The sequence below is a fragment of the Triticum urartu genome, chromosome 2, assembly GCF_003073215.2.
Source record: "Triticum urartu cultivar G1812 chromosome 2, Tu2.1, whole genome shotgun sequence".
In the NCBI taxonomy this organism is placed as follows: Eukaryota; Viridiplantae; Streptophyta; class Magnoliopsida; order Poales; family Poaceae; genus Triticum; species Triticum urartu.
In genome coordinates this window covers 354,562,753-354,582,110 of record NC_053023.1, presented here as the reverse complement: position 1 = coordinate 354,582,110, position 19,358 = coordinate 354,562,753, and the positions used below count along the sequence as shown (strand labels likewise).

Here is a 19,358-nt window from a genome sequence, read left to right as displayed (position 1 = left end):
ACAAAAACTAAAGCTTTCTCAGCCACTCTACCAGGATGCATCCTAAAATCATTGTTTCTTCCAACATTTCAGGTCTCTTAAATGTGTCAATTATTACTACCAAAGCCGTGGCTTTGAGAGAGGTCGCTCTCTTGACGAAATCAAATATCTATTGCTTGGTATGAGTAAAACTTTTACGGCGTAGAGGTTTACGGCGTAGAAGCCTAAATTCCGCTTCAGAAGGTTTGCTAGACGCGTCAAAGAAATGAAATGGTCGGGGAATTTGGACGTGATTTACACAGCTCAAACCGGTCGCGGCCCGGAATGAGAAGTCGTCTCACCGCGGACACACAGGCACAGGCAGATCGGGCTCGTCTCCTCAGTGTCGGCGCCAATGGGCAGCCACGACCGGCAGAGAGACCCCCCGCGTCGTCTCGCCCAAATCGGAGAATAGTTCCAACACATCGCACATCGCACAGAAAAAGCTACTACGACTACGCGTCCCCTTTCCCACTGGTAGGAAGGAACCAGCATCAACTGCAGCGGCCTCCACTAGCAGCAGGACCAGCCGGGACGCGGGCGGGGATGGCGAACGCGTCGTCCATCTCGCGTAGCCTCCGGCGATCCCTCGCCCCTGACGACCTCCACCGCCTCCTCCTCCAGCGCTCGCGGGCGTTCGTGACGGCTGAGTGCCACCGCCCCGTCGTCCTTCACAAGCGCGGCCCCGACATCCTCCACGACCCATGGTTCAACCGGGTACGCACCTACTCGCTCGTCGTCGTCTCCTCGTTCCGTTTGCAGAGGGTTTCGCGGCGGTGGCCTGACGCGCGCGGGTTGTGCTGCTTCTGCAGGGAACGGCGTTCTCGATGACGGAGAGGGACCGGCTCGGCCTCCGCGGCCTGCTCCCGCCCAGTGTCGTTTCCTCGCAGCAGCAGATCGACCGATTCAGTACGACATGATACCCCGGCGCTTCAATTCCTTCCTTGCTTACTCCGTGTCTCGTTTACGGCTCTCCCAAAATTGGATTGGTCGGTGCCGCGCAGGGAGGTATTTTGGTGGATGATAACCAGACCGGTCCATTTTTAGGGGTTTTGGAGGGTGAGTGACTTTAGCTAGTACTCCAATTCACAGACATTGAGGCCTCCTTTGGTTTGGAGGAATTTCATAGGAATTTTAGAGGATAGGATTTTTATAGGATTTTTTCCTTTAGAGCCCTTTGGTTCATAGGAATAGATTCCTATTCCTACATAGGATTGGTTCCTATCCTTCACATTTCATAGGAAAATAAAAATGAGCCTAGACTCAATGAAAAAATTCCTTTGGTGTCAACCAAATGACATCTCGTTTCCTATTCCTACTCATAGGATTTGAGATACATGCCATCTCATTTCCTACAAAATTCCTATTCCTATAATAATCCTATCCTATGAACCAAAAGAGGCCACACTAATGTTGCTCAGTATGTGCATTGTTGAATCGTTGCTGAATGCTGAGCAACTGCAGGCTAAACTTTTTGGTTTGATCTCTAGTCTAGTGTAAATGTGTGCATTGTGTTTAGGCTCCAGCTTGGAATAATTCCAAATTTCAAAACCGGCTTCTAGTGCTCTACAAGCTAGGTCAAACAACTTCTCTGAAAACTAGAATCAAGTATAGCTGATGGCCCGATGTACCGGTTAAAGTTCAAACGGCAATCACAAACTCAGTTGAAAAATTGTCCAAACAACCAAGTGGCTCCAATGCTGAAGCTGCAAGTTTCACTCAGGTCTAGAGATGTATGAGGGTTTAGTACTAGCATACTAGGGGCTAAGGGTCTAGCGTCCATCGTGCCGTAGACGTCCGATTATTGTACTGGGGCTGAGTATACTCATTCCCTTTCATGCTCGTGCTAGCGATTACGCTCAATACTCTACATATCAATGAATGATACGCAAGCTTTGCGTATTCGCGAAAAAAAAAGTTAACTGAGGTTCTACAAGTGCTGATTTTAGCGGTGGATTTACCTCTTCTTTTATTTATATTTATTTTGATTATAGTGGGTGACCTTAAACGGCTGGAGCAAAATGCAAGAGATGGGCCATCTGATACTTACCAACTGGCGAAATGGCGTATTCTTAACAGACTGCATGACAGAAATGAAACGATGTACTACAAGGTGTGCAACTCCACATCTCACACATTCTTTTAGGCGCAAACATATTTCTGTTGATGATGTTTCTCTCATTATATGGTTTTGCAACCACTTTGTTAACTCTATTGTATTGCAGTCTCAGATGTAGGCTCCTTTTCAAAGTGGTTACCTTATTTAACCTTATTTTGATTCTTCATAGGTCTTAATAGATAATATTGAGGAGTATGCACCTATTGTTTACACACCGACTGTTGGCGCTGTTTGCCAAAATTACAGTGGCTTGTTTAGACGGCCTCGGGGAATGTATTTTAGTGCAGAGGATCGTGGTGAAATGATGTCCATGGTGTACAACTGGCCAGCTGATCAGGTATGCATTTGTTCTTGTCCATTTACTGATTTGGTCTTCTGTAGTTCAACTCTTTCAGTGTCTTAAAATTATAAAGCTCTTTTGCTAAGAGGCTAAGATATATCTTTTGCCTTTTGAAGATCTCCTAGGGCTGGGAGAGCATCTTCTGACGACAAGTTTCTTATATTTCAAATAAACATAAGTGGCTAATCTTTCGCAGGTCGACATGATAGTGGTGACTGATGGAAGCAGGATATTGGGCCTTGGTGATCTAGGGGTGCAAGGTATTGGCATTGCTATAGGGAAGCTGGATTTATATGTTGCTGCTGCTGGAATAAATCCCCAGAGGGTATGCTTTTGTTACTCCTTAGGAAACTGTTAGACTTACCTTGTTCTCTATCTTCCATTTTTTTACATCTATATTTTCATATTTGATATCTCTAATTTCAAATAACTATAGTTTGATATTTGAGTTACACGGATTTTATTCACAACAAAATAACGTTTTGCTACTCAATCTGATTGTGCCAATCAGCCTCTTCTCATAATAATTCAGGGAGATAAAATTTCTTTTAGAATGTTATCATTTTGGCTTGCTTTTGTACTGAACCAAGATAAATGATGTTTATCAAGCTGAAGCTTCAAATACGACTCTTGATGATCGCGTTTGTGTTGCATGACCTTACAGCTACAGCGCTGGTTGCTTAGATATTATGAAGTTGCAAAGTGTTCTACTGCTATATATTTCCTACTCGCTCCGTTTCTTTTGTAAGACATATTTTGATTTGTTCAGATAATGCTTGAATAATAAGTACTCTATTAATAGGTGGTGCATGTGAATATGTGATACCAATCACAATCATAAGCAATTACGTTTGAATTAGAATCTGATGACACCTTATGCTATATAAATTGCATACTGGTAGAGTAATTGATGGTGAAAGCCTTGTCTCAAAATACACCCTACCAAAAGCAACAGAGGGTGTATTATATTCTGTTGGTATAGTTTATATTTATATGTTCCAGTGCTTAATATTCTTGTAGGTTCTTCCAGTTATGATTGATGTGGGAACTAACAATGAGAAACTCCTCAAGGATCCTCTTTGTAAGTTCTTCTTTGAACATTTTGTTAGTTGCACATATTTTTCTCTAAAACATTTGACCACCCTTGTTCTCTAAAAGGGAAATAAATAAATATCAGAGTCACCTACTCACTCATTATGGCTGTATTTTAGATTGATTCAGATTCCAGGAAAGATGCATATGTGTGATGTTGTAATCTTTACTAGCTCGTGAGAATCAATGGCCTTTTCTGTTCTTTGTTACTCTCAAGCATTATTCTAGAATTTCTTTAGAATATGATGCAGGCAATTGCACCTTTTCACTAGATAGTGAACAAGAGATTGAATAGTCTTTTCTGCTATTATTTTCCTAAATTTTGTGCTGTACAGATCTTGGGCTACAAGAACACCGTCTTGAGGGAGAAGAATATGTTGAAATTATTGATGAATTCATGGAAGCTGTTTTTTCTCGTTGGCCCAATGTGATTGTACAGGTGCTATTTTGGTGTTTGGTGCTTGCTCAACTTTTTTCTGCATGTGTCTTTAGCTGGAACATTTTCAAAATTACTTTTTTTATGTCCTCTAGTTTGAAGATTTCCAAAGCAAGTGGGCCTTCAGGTTGTTGCAGCGTTACAGGAAGACTTATCGTATGTTTAATGATGATGTGCAGGTAACTAGTTTGACTTATGCCAGTTATGTTTTTCCATTATGTGTTGTCTTGTGCTATGATATCTACATGTTCCTTCTGGCACACCAACACTTTTCATGGCTAAGAACGTTGTGTATCCTTCTCTTTCGTAGTCATTGTTACCGAAAAAGGCTTTCGCCCCGCTTTATAAATAAAGCAACCACCAAGCACAAAGTATCGAGGTCACAACAAAACACAACACACACTCACCCAAAGCCACCGCTGCCCGGTCCAACACAAACACAAAGACAAACAGACCCAAGTTCAGCTGTGGGCACAACACAACATGCCCAACTCAGGCGCACGACGATACAACACATAAACGGCAGGGCGGTGGCGATGGCGAGAAGACGACGATCTAATCTGGTTCCGGTGGTGGTGGGGGAAGCGGTGGAGCCATCCGGAGAGCCATCGCGCGAAGCTGGGTGATGATGGAGGTGATGGCGTCTCTCTCCCTGGGGCAGCTAAGCGGCCGCCAAAGCTGCAAGTAACCAGACCATTTGAGCAAAGCGTCAGTAGCACGACGGAGAGGAATGCGCTGAATCACAAGTTTATTCCTAACAGTCCACAGCGTCCAGGCAAGCACCCCAATGGCCAGCCACCTAATGTGGCGCACTGCGGATGGGATCGCTTGGAGTTCGGCGAAGAGAGCGGGGAAGTTGTTGTGGTCCCAGCTTCCACCCACTAACTCGCGGAAACAGCTCCATAGGAACTGCGCGAACACGCATGTGAAGAAGATATGATTCGAGTCCTCTTCCGGCCCGCAGAGCGGGCAGCGCCCATCACCAGGGCCATTGCGCTTCAGGACCTCCACGCCGGACGGGAGGCGACCGCGAATCCATTGCCACAAGAAGATCCTAATCTTCAGGGGCAGGCGAAGCTCCCAGATGCATGTGAGAGCCTCATAGCCAGGCGATGGGGCGATGGCCTGGTAAAGAGATTTGGTGGAGAATTGTCCAGAAGGCTCTAGTCGCCAACTGGAACGGTCATCTTCAGTCGTAAGATCAGGCTCGTGCAAGGCAATGCAGTCGAGCAGCTCCTGCCAGTCGGCGGCCTCGGCCGGGCCAAAAGGTCTCCGGAACGCGAGTTGCCCCAAGTCAATAAGGGCCGTCGCTACCGAGATCTGTGGGGCAACCGCTATGGAGAACAGGTCGGGAAAGCGGGCCGCGAGGGGCAAGTCGCCAGTCCATCTATCGAACCAGAACAGAGTGGCAGTGCCGGATCCAACCTCGATCGAGGTCCCGATCCAGAGGACAGGGAGGAGCTGGATGACGGATTGCTAGAACTGGGAGCCTCCAGGCCGCTGGCAGAAAGCAAGAGGTTGGCCACGGAGGTATTTCTGCTGAATGATGCGAAGCCACAGGCCACCATCTCCGTTGGCAATCCGCCAAAGCCACCGAGTCAGGAGGGCAATGTTCATGCGTTTGGAAGACATGATCCCGAGTCCGCCCTGGTCACGAGGCTTGCAGATTTCTGACCACCTAACCATGTGGTACTTCTGCTTATCGCCCTCACCGGCCCAGAAGAAACGCCCCTGAATAGTGGCAATCTCGTGATGAAGGGTCTCCGGATGGCTGTAGAAGCTCATGATGAACAGGATCAGGCTAGAGAGGGACGAGTTAATGAGCACCGTACGGGCCGCTTTCGAGAGCCAGCGACCCTGCCAGGGCTCGATACGGTGCTGAAGCTTCCCCACCGTGGGGCGCAGGTCGGCCACCGTGAGCCTAGTGTCACTAATGGGTATCCCCAGATATGTCGTGGGGAAGCTCCCAAGCTGGCAGTTAAGCCGATCCGCAATACTCCGACACTCGTTCTGGGAGTAGCCCAAGACCATCACCTCGCTCTTGTCGAAGTTGACCCTGAGGCCCGACATCTGCTGGAAGCACAGCAGAAGGAACTTGAGGTTCGAAATATCGCTCGCCAAGCCTTCCACCATGATAATGGTGTCATCCGCATATTGGAGAAGGGAGATCCTGTTCCCCCCAACAAGATGCGGGACTGTACCCTTAATGTGGCCTGCAGCCTTGGTTATCAAGGATGGCAGCCAGAGCATCGACCACCATGTTATACAGGAACGGGAAGAAGGGGTCGCCCTGGCGTACCCCACAGAAAGTCGGGAAGAATGGGCCGATCTCCTCATTAATGTTCACCGCGGTCCGACCCGAGGATACCATCTGCATCACCCTAGTCACCCAACGATCGTCGAAGCCCTTACGAAGAAGGCATTCCCGAAGGAAATACCAGCTAACCATGTCATATGCCTTGTGGAAGTCCAGTTTCAGGAAGATTGCCTTGAGGTGTTTGGAGTGAACCTCATGAAGTGCTTCGTGAAACATCAGGACTCCGTCAAGGATATAGTGGCCCTGGATGAAAGCCGACTGATCAGGGTGCGTGATCCGGTCGGCAATAGGGGCCACCCTAATGGCGTACCCCTTCGCGAGGATGCGGAAGATGACGTTAATCACCGTAATCGGCCGGAATTGGCGGATATCCGAGGCCCCAGACACTTTGGGGATGAGGGTGATTACGCCAAAGTTGAGACGGGCGAGGTCGATGGACCCGACCAAGAACTCGTCAAAAAGGGCCATCACCTTAGGTTTGATCACCTCCCAGAAGGTATGGAAGAACTTCACTGGGAGCCCATCCGGGCCGGGAGCCGAGGATGGATTCATGCCCTTAATTGCCGCCCAAACTTCAGCCTCAGAGAACGGGGCCGTGAGGGCTGCGTTGTCCGCAGGCGAGATGCAACTGTGGGCAGGCCAAACATCTTGCGCAAGGGCAAGACCTCCCTGAGGGGAGGCAGAGAATAGGTCTCTGTAGAAGCCGTCAACATGTGCCCGGATGTCCTCGGGCCGCTACAGGAGGGACGCTCCGTCCCAATGGAGGGGGATGGAGTTCCGGCGCCAGCGGCCGTTAGGTAAGGCCTGGAAGTAGGCGGTATTGGCGTCCCCTTTGAGGACCCAATTCTGAGAACCCCGCAAACGCCAATATGCCTCCTCGTCTGTGTATATGACCGTGAGCTGGTCTTCCAAGTCGTATCTAAGCATCCATTCGTCGGCAGAGAGGCCAGCGGCGTCGGCCCGCAGGTCAAGAGCCTGGATGTCTTCAAGGAGAGCTTTTTTCCGCTCCCGGATGTCACGGCCGACGTTTGCACCCCAACCCTTCATGAATTGCCGTGACCGCTTGGCGCAGAAGTGCCAGTTGTCAACGGCCGGAAGGGATCGATGGGGGGCCTCACGAGCCTCGCGCCATCGTGCGCCCACCGCGACAGAGAACCCAGACTGGCGCAACCAAAAGGTTTCGAAGCGGAATCGGGCGGAAGGGGAGGGCGCTCATTCTCCGAAGAGAGGAGTAAGGGGACGTGATCTGAGCCAATTCGTGTAATCGCTCGGAGCGAAGCTAGGGGGCAGCGAATGTCCCACTCAGGGGAGGCGAAGACCGTATCGAGACCGGAGCAGGTCGGCTCCACTTGACGGTTTGTCCAAGTGAACCTGGCCCCGACTCGATCGAGCTTCCGTATTTAATAGATTTTTTCTGTTACAAATGTTGATTACAGTAATCCCTCCATTCATCATTTTTTCGGACAAATGAGGGCAAGAGTTATTAATTCTACATGCATGCCTTACATTTTCGTAAAAGATTCCGAAAAAATATAGCCCTTACATTTTCTCTCCTATTCCCAAGATTAACGTGTCTACCACGGTCATGTCCTCTACTCCCTCCGTTCCGAATTACTTGTTGCAGGTATGGATGCATCTAGATGTATTTTAGTTCTAGATACATCCATTTCTGCGACGAGTAATTTGGAACGGAGGGAGTACTATTTAATGGCTCCTGAATCCTTGTGCTATACCGAAATACACATGAAATGAAATGTGAGGAAGTACCATCTATGCTCATGGAAAATATGTCAGTTGTGCCTTTCAGTAACACCAGTTCAATTATACTTGTAAATATTTATCAATATATCTTATGTTCAATTACTTTCAGACTTACAGTCAAAATCAAGTCTGTTAATCTGAGGTTTTGACATCTCAGCATTTATATTTGAGAATGTGCAGTCTAGCTTCCCTAGTTGGAAGGTCCTTTTCAGGAAGATATCACTCTTATTTCCCTTAGAATACCTGCCCACAAAAGGCAACCTCTAGTTGATTGGATTAGTGCTTTGTTGTAAATATGGGGGATCTCCCCCCCCCTCTCATGTACATATGTTTGTTTCCTTCCTGATAAGATGCCGCGAATGGCTCCGCTTCGCTCTCCGCTCCCTAGCTCTCCCCTACCCAACTAGCCACCAACCCACCGCCGGTGACCCCTCGCCGGCTGCCCTCCCCACCTCCCCCTCTCCCCACCCTGCCCCTCCCCCTGCCATGGCGGACTCCGGTGCTGACCCTGTCGACCGCCGCGCGACCCTCTTCGGCGAGCACGTGTCCTCTGGTGACCGTTGGCTCAGCTCGGAGAGCGAGTCCCCGGCGCGCTCGTACAGCGACGTCGCCCGCACCCCGCCGCCTCCCCCGGCCCCGTAGAGGCAGGCTCCTCCGCCCACCCACGGCTCCTCGGCGGCGCGCCCCAGGCTGCCGGCCAGACACCGCCTTGGCCCCCGCTCGGAGGTACACCGTGTCTCTGGCGGGGATGTGGTGGACAAGGACGGATACCAGCTCCCTCGGCGTCGAAACCGCCGCCGTCGCCCGCGACAGGCGGCCACCCCCAGCCCGCCGGCGCCCCGCCGCCGGAGCCCCTCGCCCGAGGAGGTAGCCGAGCTCTGCTTCCGTTGCCTGGACCATCGCCACCGGGTGCGCGACTGCACTAACGACATCCGGTGCCGCACATGCCTGCAGTCTGGGCACGACTCCCGCTCCTGCGCCCCAAGTCGCCGGGATGTGGCGTCGCTTCGGCCACCGCACGGCAACACGGCCGCCCCGGCACGCGTGCAACCGTCGTCCGCGCTCACCTCCCTGCCGCCCCTCACAACGCCTGCCACGGCGACACCTACGGTCGGCGCGCGCCCATCAGAGCCTGTGCGGATCATCATGGCACGCACCGTCGAGATGGAGGACGCGGAGACGGTTCTGTCCTGCGCGATGGTCGCGTCCATCACCGGCAACTGCCTGTCCGCCTCCACCGACGAGGTTGCTGCGCTGCTCTGGGACTCATTCGACCTCGCCGACGGCGACTTCACCGTCCACCGCCACCACTCGGAAGACTTTCTGATCCTGTTCAGCTCACTGGCCATCAAGGAGCGGCTTGCCGGCGACCACTTCATCCGCTCGCCACGCTTCTCCCTTTCGATGCGGCCTTGGTGCAAGCTCGCGCACGCCGGCTGCAGCGAGTTCGAATTTCACGTCGAACTCGAGCTGCGCGTTGTCCCCGCACAAGCATGGCACCTCTCCACCGCCGAGCACATCCTCGGGCAAAGCTGCTGGATCGAACGCCTCCACCCCCACACCCGCTCCCGCGCCGACCTCGCCACCTTCCGGCTATCTGGGCGCACGCACGACCCCGACAAGATCCATCGCGCTGCCATTCTTGAGGTGGTCGACAGATGCCGGCGGCCTTGGACTCCGACGCGCCCACCATCAGGATCCTGACCTACCCCATCTCCATCGCGCTCGCCCGTTCCGTCATGATCAGACCGCCGGCGACTACAAGGCCCTCGGGTGCAGGGCCAGACCACGAGCGCGGCGCTGGCGGGAACCGCGACCCCGCCCCCGACCGCAGACCGGGCCGCGCGCGCCGCCGCGGACGCAAGCGCAGGCGCACGGACACGGCCGTCCCTGGCCGGGCCGACGGCATGGCCATGGACGACCTGGGCTGGCGCGTCGCTAGGCAGGGAAGGTCTGATGGCCTTTCCTCGTCGCCGACGTGGCCTACCGTCGTCGGCTCCGGCGTGGCTCTGCCCGCGAACCCGCTGCGTGCGGGCATGACGCCCTGGCCTGGACAACGAGGGGGCCACCGCCCGCGTCACCATGCCAGAAGAGGAAAAGGCAGAGGAAAGCAAAAGGAGCAGACAACTGAGGGCCCGTCTGGCTGCACTGACGTGGTCGCCGCAGACGCCCACCTGTGCCCGGTCGGGCCGCGTGTCGATCCACGACCGGCCGCGAGTTCAAGTCTGGTGGCTGGCAACGATCCCAATGACGATCCTGTGGGGCAAGGCCCGCCCGCCCCTGACGCACCGGCTTGTCGGGATCTGGCCCCTGCCACGGATGAGCCTGTCGCCTTACAGGAGGGATCTGCAGCATCAGAGACCCGGTCGGGACAAAGTGGAGATACCACCCCACTCGAGCCAGAGGTGGGGCTGGATTCCGCTGACCAGCCCGCCGCCACCAACCTCGCACGCGCTGCCTCAGGCGGGGAAACGCCCTCCCTCGGCGCCAATCCTCCCGCCCATGATGATGGGCCACCCCCACCTGCTGCCGCGCAGCCGGCCCGCAGCCCAGCTGGCCCGATCGTGATTCTGCGGCGGCCCACACCCACACCTCCCCAGATATCCCCAAACGCTGGGGCCGGGACAAACCAAAGCCCAAGTGGTCGCACGCCGAGCCGCTTCGCCTCGCCCCCAATTACGCTGCGGTGATCCCGAGGCCACACCACGCCACAGCCATGGACCCTTGGAGAGTTTCTGGCCTCCGCCACGAAACACCTCAACGCCGCCCTGCCGGCCCCGGGAAAGAAGCCACGCCGACCCCTCAACTTGGCCGCCCCGCGCCGTGGACGATCTGCAGCTACGACCTGCCAACCGAGCGCCCCTCCCACGTGCAAATCCTGCGCACTCTGGGGATCATCCGGATCGATCAGAAGATCACTGCCGCTGAGATGAAAGCCTACGACGACATGTTCGCGGCACCGCTACCCCTGACGGTCCTCAAGGCCATTGCCACACTGGTTGACCGCGAGATCCCAGTCTGCGTGGCATCGGCTGCGACCGGCGGCGTCGACGTTTCATGTGAAGGCTAGACCAGTTCACGCGCGTCTACCCGTCAATCCCGTTCCTATGGATCACGGCCTTAAGATTGCTATCTGGAATGTACGCGGCTTGAACGTGCGGGCTCGGCGATATGCTATCCGGTCGCTGCTGGACACCACCGGGGCCTCCATTGTATGCATCCAAGAAACAAAAATGGAGTTGATCTACTCGGCTATTGTCCTGGATGCGCTTGGTTCTGAGTTCGATGACTACACATACCTCCCGGCCGATGGCACGCGTGGCGGCATCTTGCTGGCGTGGAAGAGCAGGGCCGTGACCATCACGGACCCAATGTTCACCACCAATGCGATCACTGCTAAGGTGACCGCGGCCACAGGCACACCTTGGTGGCTAACGGTGGTATACGGACCCCAGGAAGATGCCGACAAGGTCGCCTTCCTGCAGGAGCTTTGCGAGATCCGTGCCGAGTGCCCTGAACCATGGATGGTTTGCGGCGACTTCAATCTCATCCTCCGCGATGACGACAAAAACACGGGCAACATCAACCGGCGTATGATGGGCAAATTTCGCCGTCTCACCAATGACCTCGCGCTCAAAGAGATCTACCTCAACGGGCGGCGCTACACTTGGTCCAACGAGCAATCACCGCCGACTCTCGTGCAGCTCGACCGTGTGCTTTGCACTGCTGATTGGGAGGACGCGCATAGCGGATGCCACCTCCGATGTCTCGCGGCTGTGGTGTCAGACCACGCCCCGTTGCTGCTGGACTGCTCACCCACGCCTACCTCACACAGACGATTTCACTTTGAGGAGTACTGGCTACGCTTGGACGGATTCCACAATGTGGTGACCGCGGCCTGGGGCTCTACACACCACGCCGATCCCTTCCACCGCCTCATGCTACGGCTCCAAGCGACGGCGGCGCACCTCACCAGCTGGAGCTCCAGGTCCACGGGCAATATCAAGGACAAACTTGCGATCTCACGGGAACTCATCTCGCGCTTCGACCACGCCCAGGAATCACGCAGCCTCTCGCCACCGGAGGCTTGGCTCCGTAAGCAGCTCAAGATATCCTATCTTGGGCTCGCTTCCATGGAGCGCACGATCGCCCGGCAGCGTTCCCGAATTGCCAACCTCAAAGACGGCGACGCTAGCACCAGTTTCTTCCACCGGCAGTGCTCGTTCCGTCGGCAGAAGAATCACATCTATAGCCTGGTCTCGGACAGCAGGGTGCTCACGGACCACACTGACATGGCGGAGGCTGCCTTTGCTCACTTTGAGGCCTTGCTTGGCACGGCGACCACCCGTGAGCACACCCTGGACCTGTCTCAGCTCATTGAGCCGACTGACCTTGCGGACCTCGACGCGCCATTCAGCGCGGAGGAGATCTGGGAGGCTGTCAAACGCCTTCCCGCTCGCAAGGCGCCGGGCCCCGACGGGTTCACAGCGGAGTTCCTCCGTGCATGCTGGACCATCATCAGGCAAGATCTCCTTGACGTGTTCCAGCAACTTTATGACTTGCGAGGAAGGGGGTTCCACAAGCTCAACCAGGCATTGCTGACGCTGCTCCCCAAGCACGCCGACGCTCATGGGCTACGCGACTACCGGCCGATCTGCCTGATACACCTCGTGGCCAAAATTTTCGCCAAGGTGCTCTCACTACGACTTGGGGCCAAGCTGGACCACTTGGTTAGCCGCAACCAAAATGCATTCATCTCGGGAAGGAGCCTGCACGACAACTACGTCCTCGTCAAGCAATCACTCAAGCTGCTGCACCAACTGGGAGCTCCGAGAGTTATGCTCAAGCTCGACCTCACGCGCGCCTTCGACTCCCTATCATGGCCTTTCCTCTTTGAGGTGCTGTGCCAGTATGGATTTGGGAACAGATTCTTGGAGTGGACGGCCATCCTCCTGTCCTCTGCCAGCACGCGCATCCTCCTGAACGGCGAGCCCGGCCCCCCCATATGGCATCGACAAGGGCTCCGGCAGGGCGACTCCATGTCCCCGCAGCTTTTCGTGCTCGCCGTCGACACTCTGGGACGGCTCCTACGACGCGCACACAGCCTGGGCATCCTGCAGCCTCTACACCCACGTCGTCACATCCCGGCGATCTCCCTCTATGCCGACAATGTCATGGTCTTCTGCCACGCCACGGTGGAGGACACCACTGCGATCAAGGAAATCCTCGCCTTGTTCGGCAGGGCTTCCGGCCTGACGGTGAACTTCACCAAAAGCTCCGCCACCATCCTGCACGGCGACCAAGCGACCACGGAGATGATCGCACACCTCGGCTGCCCGACGGCGAACCTTCCAACCACCTACCTTGGCATACCCATGTCCACACGCCGCCCATCTGCCGCCCAGCTGCAGCCCATGGTGGACGCGGTCGGCGCGCGCCTGCTGACATGGAAGGCCTGGCTGATGACTAAAACCGGGCGCCTTGCGCTGGTCAAGTCAGTCTTGTGTGCCATCCCAGTGCACCAACTGCTTGCATTCGCGCCCCCAAAAAAAACCCTCAAGCAGATCGAGAAGATCCAGCGCGGCTTCCTCTGGGCTGGCCGTGCCGCTGCCAATGGTGGGCACTGCCATGTGAACTGGAGCAGAGTGTGCCGCCCCATCAAGCTCGGGGGCCTTGGCGTGCGAGACCTCGAGCGGGCCGGCCTTGCCCTGAGACTACGCTGGCTATGGTTTTCCAGAACGGACCCGGAGCGAGCTTGGCAAGGGCTCGACCTCCAATTTTCGCCCACGGAACGAGCCCTGTTCTGGGCATCCACGTTCACGATCCTCGGGAATGGGCTGTCCGCCCTGCTCTGGGAGGACCGGTGGATTGGCGGCCGATCCATGCGCGAGCTCATGCCCAACCTATACGGCTGCATACCCAAGCGACGACGGACGACGAGAACTGTGGCGGATGGGCTCAATGGCAACTCCTGGGCACGCGACATCCAAGGAAACCTAGGCCTCCACGAGATTGGTCAGTATCTGCAACTCTGGCAGATCATGCAGCGCACCGAGCTTTCCACCACACCGGACAAGTTGATTTGGCGCTGGACAGCGAGCGGCAACTACTCTGCGAAGTCCTGCTACACGGCGACCTTCCATGGAGCAACGGCCTGCCACTCATGGAAGCTGATCTGGAAGTGCTGGGCGCCACCGCGAGTCAAGTTCTTCCACTGGTTGGCCAACCAGGACCGATGCTGGACGGCTGAGAGGCTGGCTCGCCATGGCCTCCAGCATCACCCCCGCTGCCTCCTATGTGACCAGCAGCAGGAAACGGTGCGACACCTCATGCTGGAATGCCCTCTCGCCCGTCAGGCATGGCACGAGACACTGGCCTGGCTTCGCATCCCGGCCCCGATCCCCTCGCAGGAACTATCGCTTACGGACTGGTGGAGACAGGCCAACGAAGACACGCCGCCGACCCTGCGCAAGGCCCTGAAATCTGTTGCGTTGCTCGTGCCTTGGATGGTCTGGAAGCACCGAAACAGCTGTGTCTTTGATAATGCGGCGCCTTCCCTCAACACACTACTAGATAGCATTAGGGACGAGGCCCGCTCATGGGCGGCAGCAGGGGCACCTGGCCTCCGACTTGTGCTGCCCCAAACCTGGGATGTGCACTAATTAACCGGCTGTAACCTGCACATCCTCGGATGATTGTAACTGAACCCCCCCTTTTCAATGCAAAGAAACGCAAAGCTTTTGCGTTTTCTCGAAAAATAATTTTAAAAATACTGCAGGGGCATCCCACGGTCTCTCGGATAAAAAAAGATCAATTGAAATAGTACTCTGTTTGTTTTTATAAGGTCTATGGTTTTTCGTATCCACTGTCAGAAATTAATGCATGCACATGATTTTTTTCAGAAGGTTTATTGCTATTTTTCCTTTCTTGGCGTCGTTTATCACATCTTCCCACCTTTATAAGAATAGAACCACAAACTGTTCGCTCTTCCATATCCAAGATATTTAAATAAGAATAGCATAGTCATTTCTTTTGATATTTTTGTTGGCTTATATACTTAATCCTTTTCACTCACAATGTGCAATATATTTGAAAATTCATGGAGTAAACTTATCAGACTTGAGATGACTATTATTTATGTACAAAGGGAACTGCTGGCGTTGCAATAGCTGGTCTTCTTGGAGCTGTAAGAGCACAAGGAAGGCCAATGATAGACTTCCCAAAGCAAAAGATTGTTGTCGCAGGTGCTGGCAGGTTCGGATCATGTCCAATGTTTCAGAACTTATTACAAAATTAGAGTGTAACTCTTTCATGATTAATGACTGAATTGATCCTATGCACTAACTATGATGTTACTGAAACTTGATTACATCAATAAAGATCAAAAAATTATCATAACCTCTGATCAAGTGCATTTCAGAAGTATGACGTTAATTACATTTCACCTTTTGCAGTGCTGGGATTGGTGTTGTGAATGCTGCAAGCAGGACCATGGCAAGGATGCTGGGAAACAACGAGATTGCTTTTGAGAGTGCTAGGAGCCAATTCTGGATAGTCGATGCTCATGTGAGTCGGATCCCTAAGAATTTTTCTTATGCCTGCTGGAGTTTTCTTGTATTTGTATGATAATAGTTTCAGTAAGGATTACACTACTCTGTTGTTCTATCAAAAATTAACTGCATGTTCTATCAAAGTCCACTCCACTATCACATTGCTTGTGAATGATTATCATGCTTATCAGCCAATCATAAGCTGAATAATTTGGCAATGTGTTGACACTTGACACGGTCTAGAATTTTTGTATCTTCACGATTGATCTTCCTTGCATGCACTTTTGTAAACCTTACTAAATTATCTCTATTCTATTTTGGCCAGGGTTTAATAACAGAGGAACGTGTAGACATAGACCCAGATGCACGTCCTTTTGCTAGGAGAAAGAGTGAGCTAACTCATCAAGGCCTAAATGAGGGTGCAAGCTTGATTGAAGTGGTATTTATCTAAAGTTTATATTTATTATATTAGATTATAATAGATGGTTCTTTTCACAGCATATGTACTGTTAGGCATACATCTTACTGACTACCAAGATCCATGCATGGTAATATGTGCATGCCAGAGTTTATTCACTATTAGCAAGATTTTTTTCTAGCTTATTCGCTAAGTATAGTTGAATATTTTAGAAGTGCTCTTTTTAATGAGTTTAAAATGAACCTAGATGCAAAATGTTCAGAAATACTACTATCTCTAGCGATCTATCCCTACAGCCAGTGCTTGTATTATGTGGTATTCGCTGTTGTAATGTCTTTCACGAATTTTGTGTGGCCTAGAACTAATGTCATTCACAAAGTCCACATTCCATGTGGGAGTATAACTCAGATCGCAAAAAAAAAACTGTTACAAAAAAAACCCTAGGGCTCTAATACCATGTTAGGAAATATGCAACTTGTAATCCCATGAGGCCATAGGCCAGTATATATACATGTACAGGTGTAGGATATGCAGAAAGCCCCTTAAACAACGGGGTAAATACAAAAGGCTACATGGCTATATAAATAGTACTCTTAACAACTTTTAATCTCTTCCGGTCTGGTGCCGCCACCAATGGTACTGTGTGTTTCTTTTACATTTTCCCTGAACTTTATTTACGATATTACGATATATTGCATTTGTCAAGTTATATCAGTATAAGCTTTCCATCGAAAAGCCAGCCTTAAGTCTGTTTAAAATTCACATTTACCTTACCGAAATAAAATTCAGTTCATGAAAGAATAAGACATGTGGAGTTTAAGACTGATGCATATGAATAGTAGCAGTAGGATATATTACTGAAGCTCCAAATGACCCCATTAGAATTCAAGATTGTCCAGCTCATGCATTATTTAGTGTTGATCCTCTATAGTTTTGAGTTCAAGTTTTGGTGCTGCTGATGCTCAACTATTTATACTGTACCATGTGTATCGAACAGGTTAAAAAGGTGAAGCCTGATGTCATACTTGGACTATCTGCTGTTGGTGGTTTGTTCTCAAAGGAGGTATAATATTTTACAATAACTGCATGCCAAGTTTGTTCAGCGTTGATTCCAAGCAAGTTTCACCGAAGCTAAAGCCATAAGCTAATTCATGATCTGTGTCCTATTGTTGTTACCGCCACTAGTTTCAGTGACTAGTTATATGACAGGGCATTTAATATGTTGCAGATGGCAGAGCCATTAACTTCCCAGTTATGTCCGGACTGTTGCTAGTTAAATAATGAAATTCGTTATATTTATAGTACCCTTAGGTTGTACTCCCTCTGTAAACTAATATAAGCCGTTTTAGGTCACTAAAGATATAAGACGTTTTAGGTCACTCTTTTACAGAGGGAGTAGGTCTTTTTTTTTCTGGGTCTATAGGGCCCCTGCAAATCCTATGTTTATCTGAAGTTATGGACCTTGCATCAGGACCAGTTTGGCGCTCGTTGATTAGATTAAATCATTAGTTGCATGATGTCTGCTATTTTGACTTTTTGATAATGGTCAACAATTGAAGTGATGCCGCTGATTGTGGTGGGTTCTTTGTACCTTCAGGTTTTAGAAGCACTAAAAGATTCGTCCTCTTCCAGACCAGCAATTTTTGCGATGTCAAATCCTACTAAGAATGGTTTGTGATATGAAAGTTTACTAATGTTTTCTTTACAGCTGCCATCTAATTCTGTGTTGGTTACATATTATAGCTGAATGTACACCTGAAGAAGCCTTCTCAATTATTGGTGAGACGGTCGTATTTTCCAGTGGAAGCCCATTTGACGATGTGGATCTTGGTATGTCTGTCCAGTCTTGCGTCCTTCCTTTTGTGGTGCCCCTTCCAATGTCAGCTGAGCATCACTATGTCATAATGTGTCAGTTATATCTTACTATGCTTGGCATCAGCTAATGCAACGGATCAAACATATTGCGTAACCAAAACTGTGATGATTTGATGAATTGCGGAGATACTCAATCTGTAACATGTTACTCTGAGTAGCTTATACTGATTCTCTTGCAGGTGATGGAAAGATCGGCCACTCTAATCAAGGGAATAACATGTATCTCTTTCCTGGGTTAGTCCTGTTACTATTGTAAACTATATATATGCAACGAGACTTGGTTCTTGTGCAAATTATGATTCATTTCCGTTGCTTGACCACTGTGCAGAATAGGACTTGGAACCCTGTTGTCTGGTGCACGGATTGTCTCTGATGGAATGCTTCAGGCGGCGGCAGAGCGGTGACTTCCTTGACCTGTCATCTTTTGACACAGGCTGCTTATTTAATCTAGTTTATTTTATTAACCATGAAAATTGCTTAGCTTGGCTTCATACATGAAAGAGGAGGAGGTTCTCCAAGGGATAATTTACCCTCCAACCTCCAGGTTATATACTCGTACAATCAATGTTTCAGTTTTCCGTGTTATATGCCTATTGATTATATATGGTTACACTCAGAATACGTGACATCACTAAGGAGGTGGCGGCAGCAGTTGTGAGGGAAGCTGTTGCAGAGGACCTAGCTGAGGGATACCGTGACATGGATGCACGCGAGCTTGCAAGACTGAGCGAGGTAGGAAATCACCTTACTGCTCATCCAGGATTTATGATTATGTTATAGTTGATTAACTTTGAGCAAAAAATTTGTGTTGCAGGAAGAAACAGTTGATTATGTCAAGAACAACATGTGGAATCCAGTTTATCCAACAGTAGTGTACAAGAAAGACTAGAATTCTACTCATGCTGTAAAATACATGCTCATTCATCATGTGCAATTTACCTTAGGCTATTCTTTCGATCTTTGGAAATATAGCCACCTCCACTACGAGCATTGAGTCTCACGATTGTTTTAATGCGATCGATCACGTGATAGAACACAAGACCGGTCCCAGTTTTTAGTTGTCTAACGCTGTCAGAGGTACACTAGGTAGTGCGGGATAGGCTCGCAGCTCCCTGTCTGTCACATTTGAAGTTGATGAGGTACTTGCAATAATAACTGGAACTTGCATTCCTGTTTTCTCCCAACGGTCATATCTTATGTCGTGTGTCTCTAACTGGGACTTGGAAGCAGCAAGTTGACCGCTTGCCTAACATCATACGGTCGTTGGCAAAAGGGAGAGATGGCTTCAACGAGTAAACTAATTTGTAGCCCCTCTAGTCCCCAAATCATGGTCAATGTATTTCCTCCTTTCCAAGCTCCCATCTTTTTCCTAATCTCTTAACCTTGGTGCACGAGGCCATTGGCAACTGGGGCTGTTTGGTTTCTAGCCATA

The 19,358-nt window shown here is 51.1% G+C and overlaps 1 protein-coding gene across 1 annotated transcript; it reads left to right on the top strand.

Annotated features, from left to right (window-relative positions):
- The first annotated feature begins 384 nt into the window (after positions 1-384).
- On the top strand, positions 385-19,097 carry LOC125537282 (NAD-dependent malic enzyme 62 kDa isoform, mitochondrial). The gene is made up of 19 exons (XM_048700575.1): positions 385-735; positions 831-927; positions 2,013-2,131; positions 2,307-2,474; positions 2,674-2,802; positions 3,498-3,558; positions 3,905-4,008; positions 4,101-4,184; positions 15,231-15,337; positions 15,538-15,649; positions 15,959-16,072; positions 17,049-17,114; positions 17,649-17,721; positions 17,795-17,881; positions 18,106-18,160; positions 18,255-18,326; positions 18,408-18,470; positions 18,544-18,658; positions 18,741-19,097. Exons 1-19 carry the CDS (start codon positions 565-567, stop codon positions 18,813-18,815), a joined length of 1,872 nt encoding a protein of 623 aa, XP_048556532.1. The 5' UTR covers positions 385-564; the 3' UTR covers positions 18,816-19,097.
- The last annotated feature ends 261 nt before the right edge of the window (positions 19,098-19,358 follow it).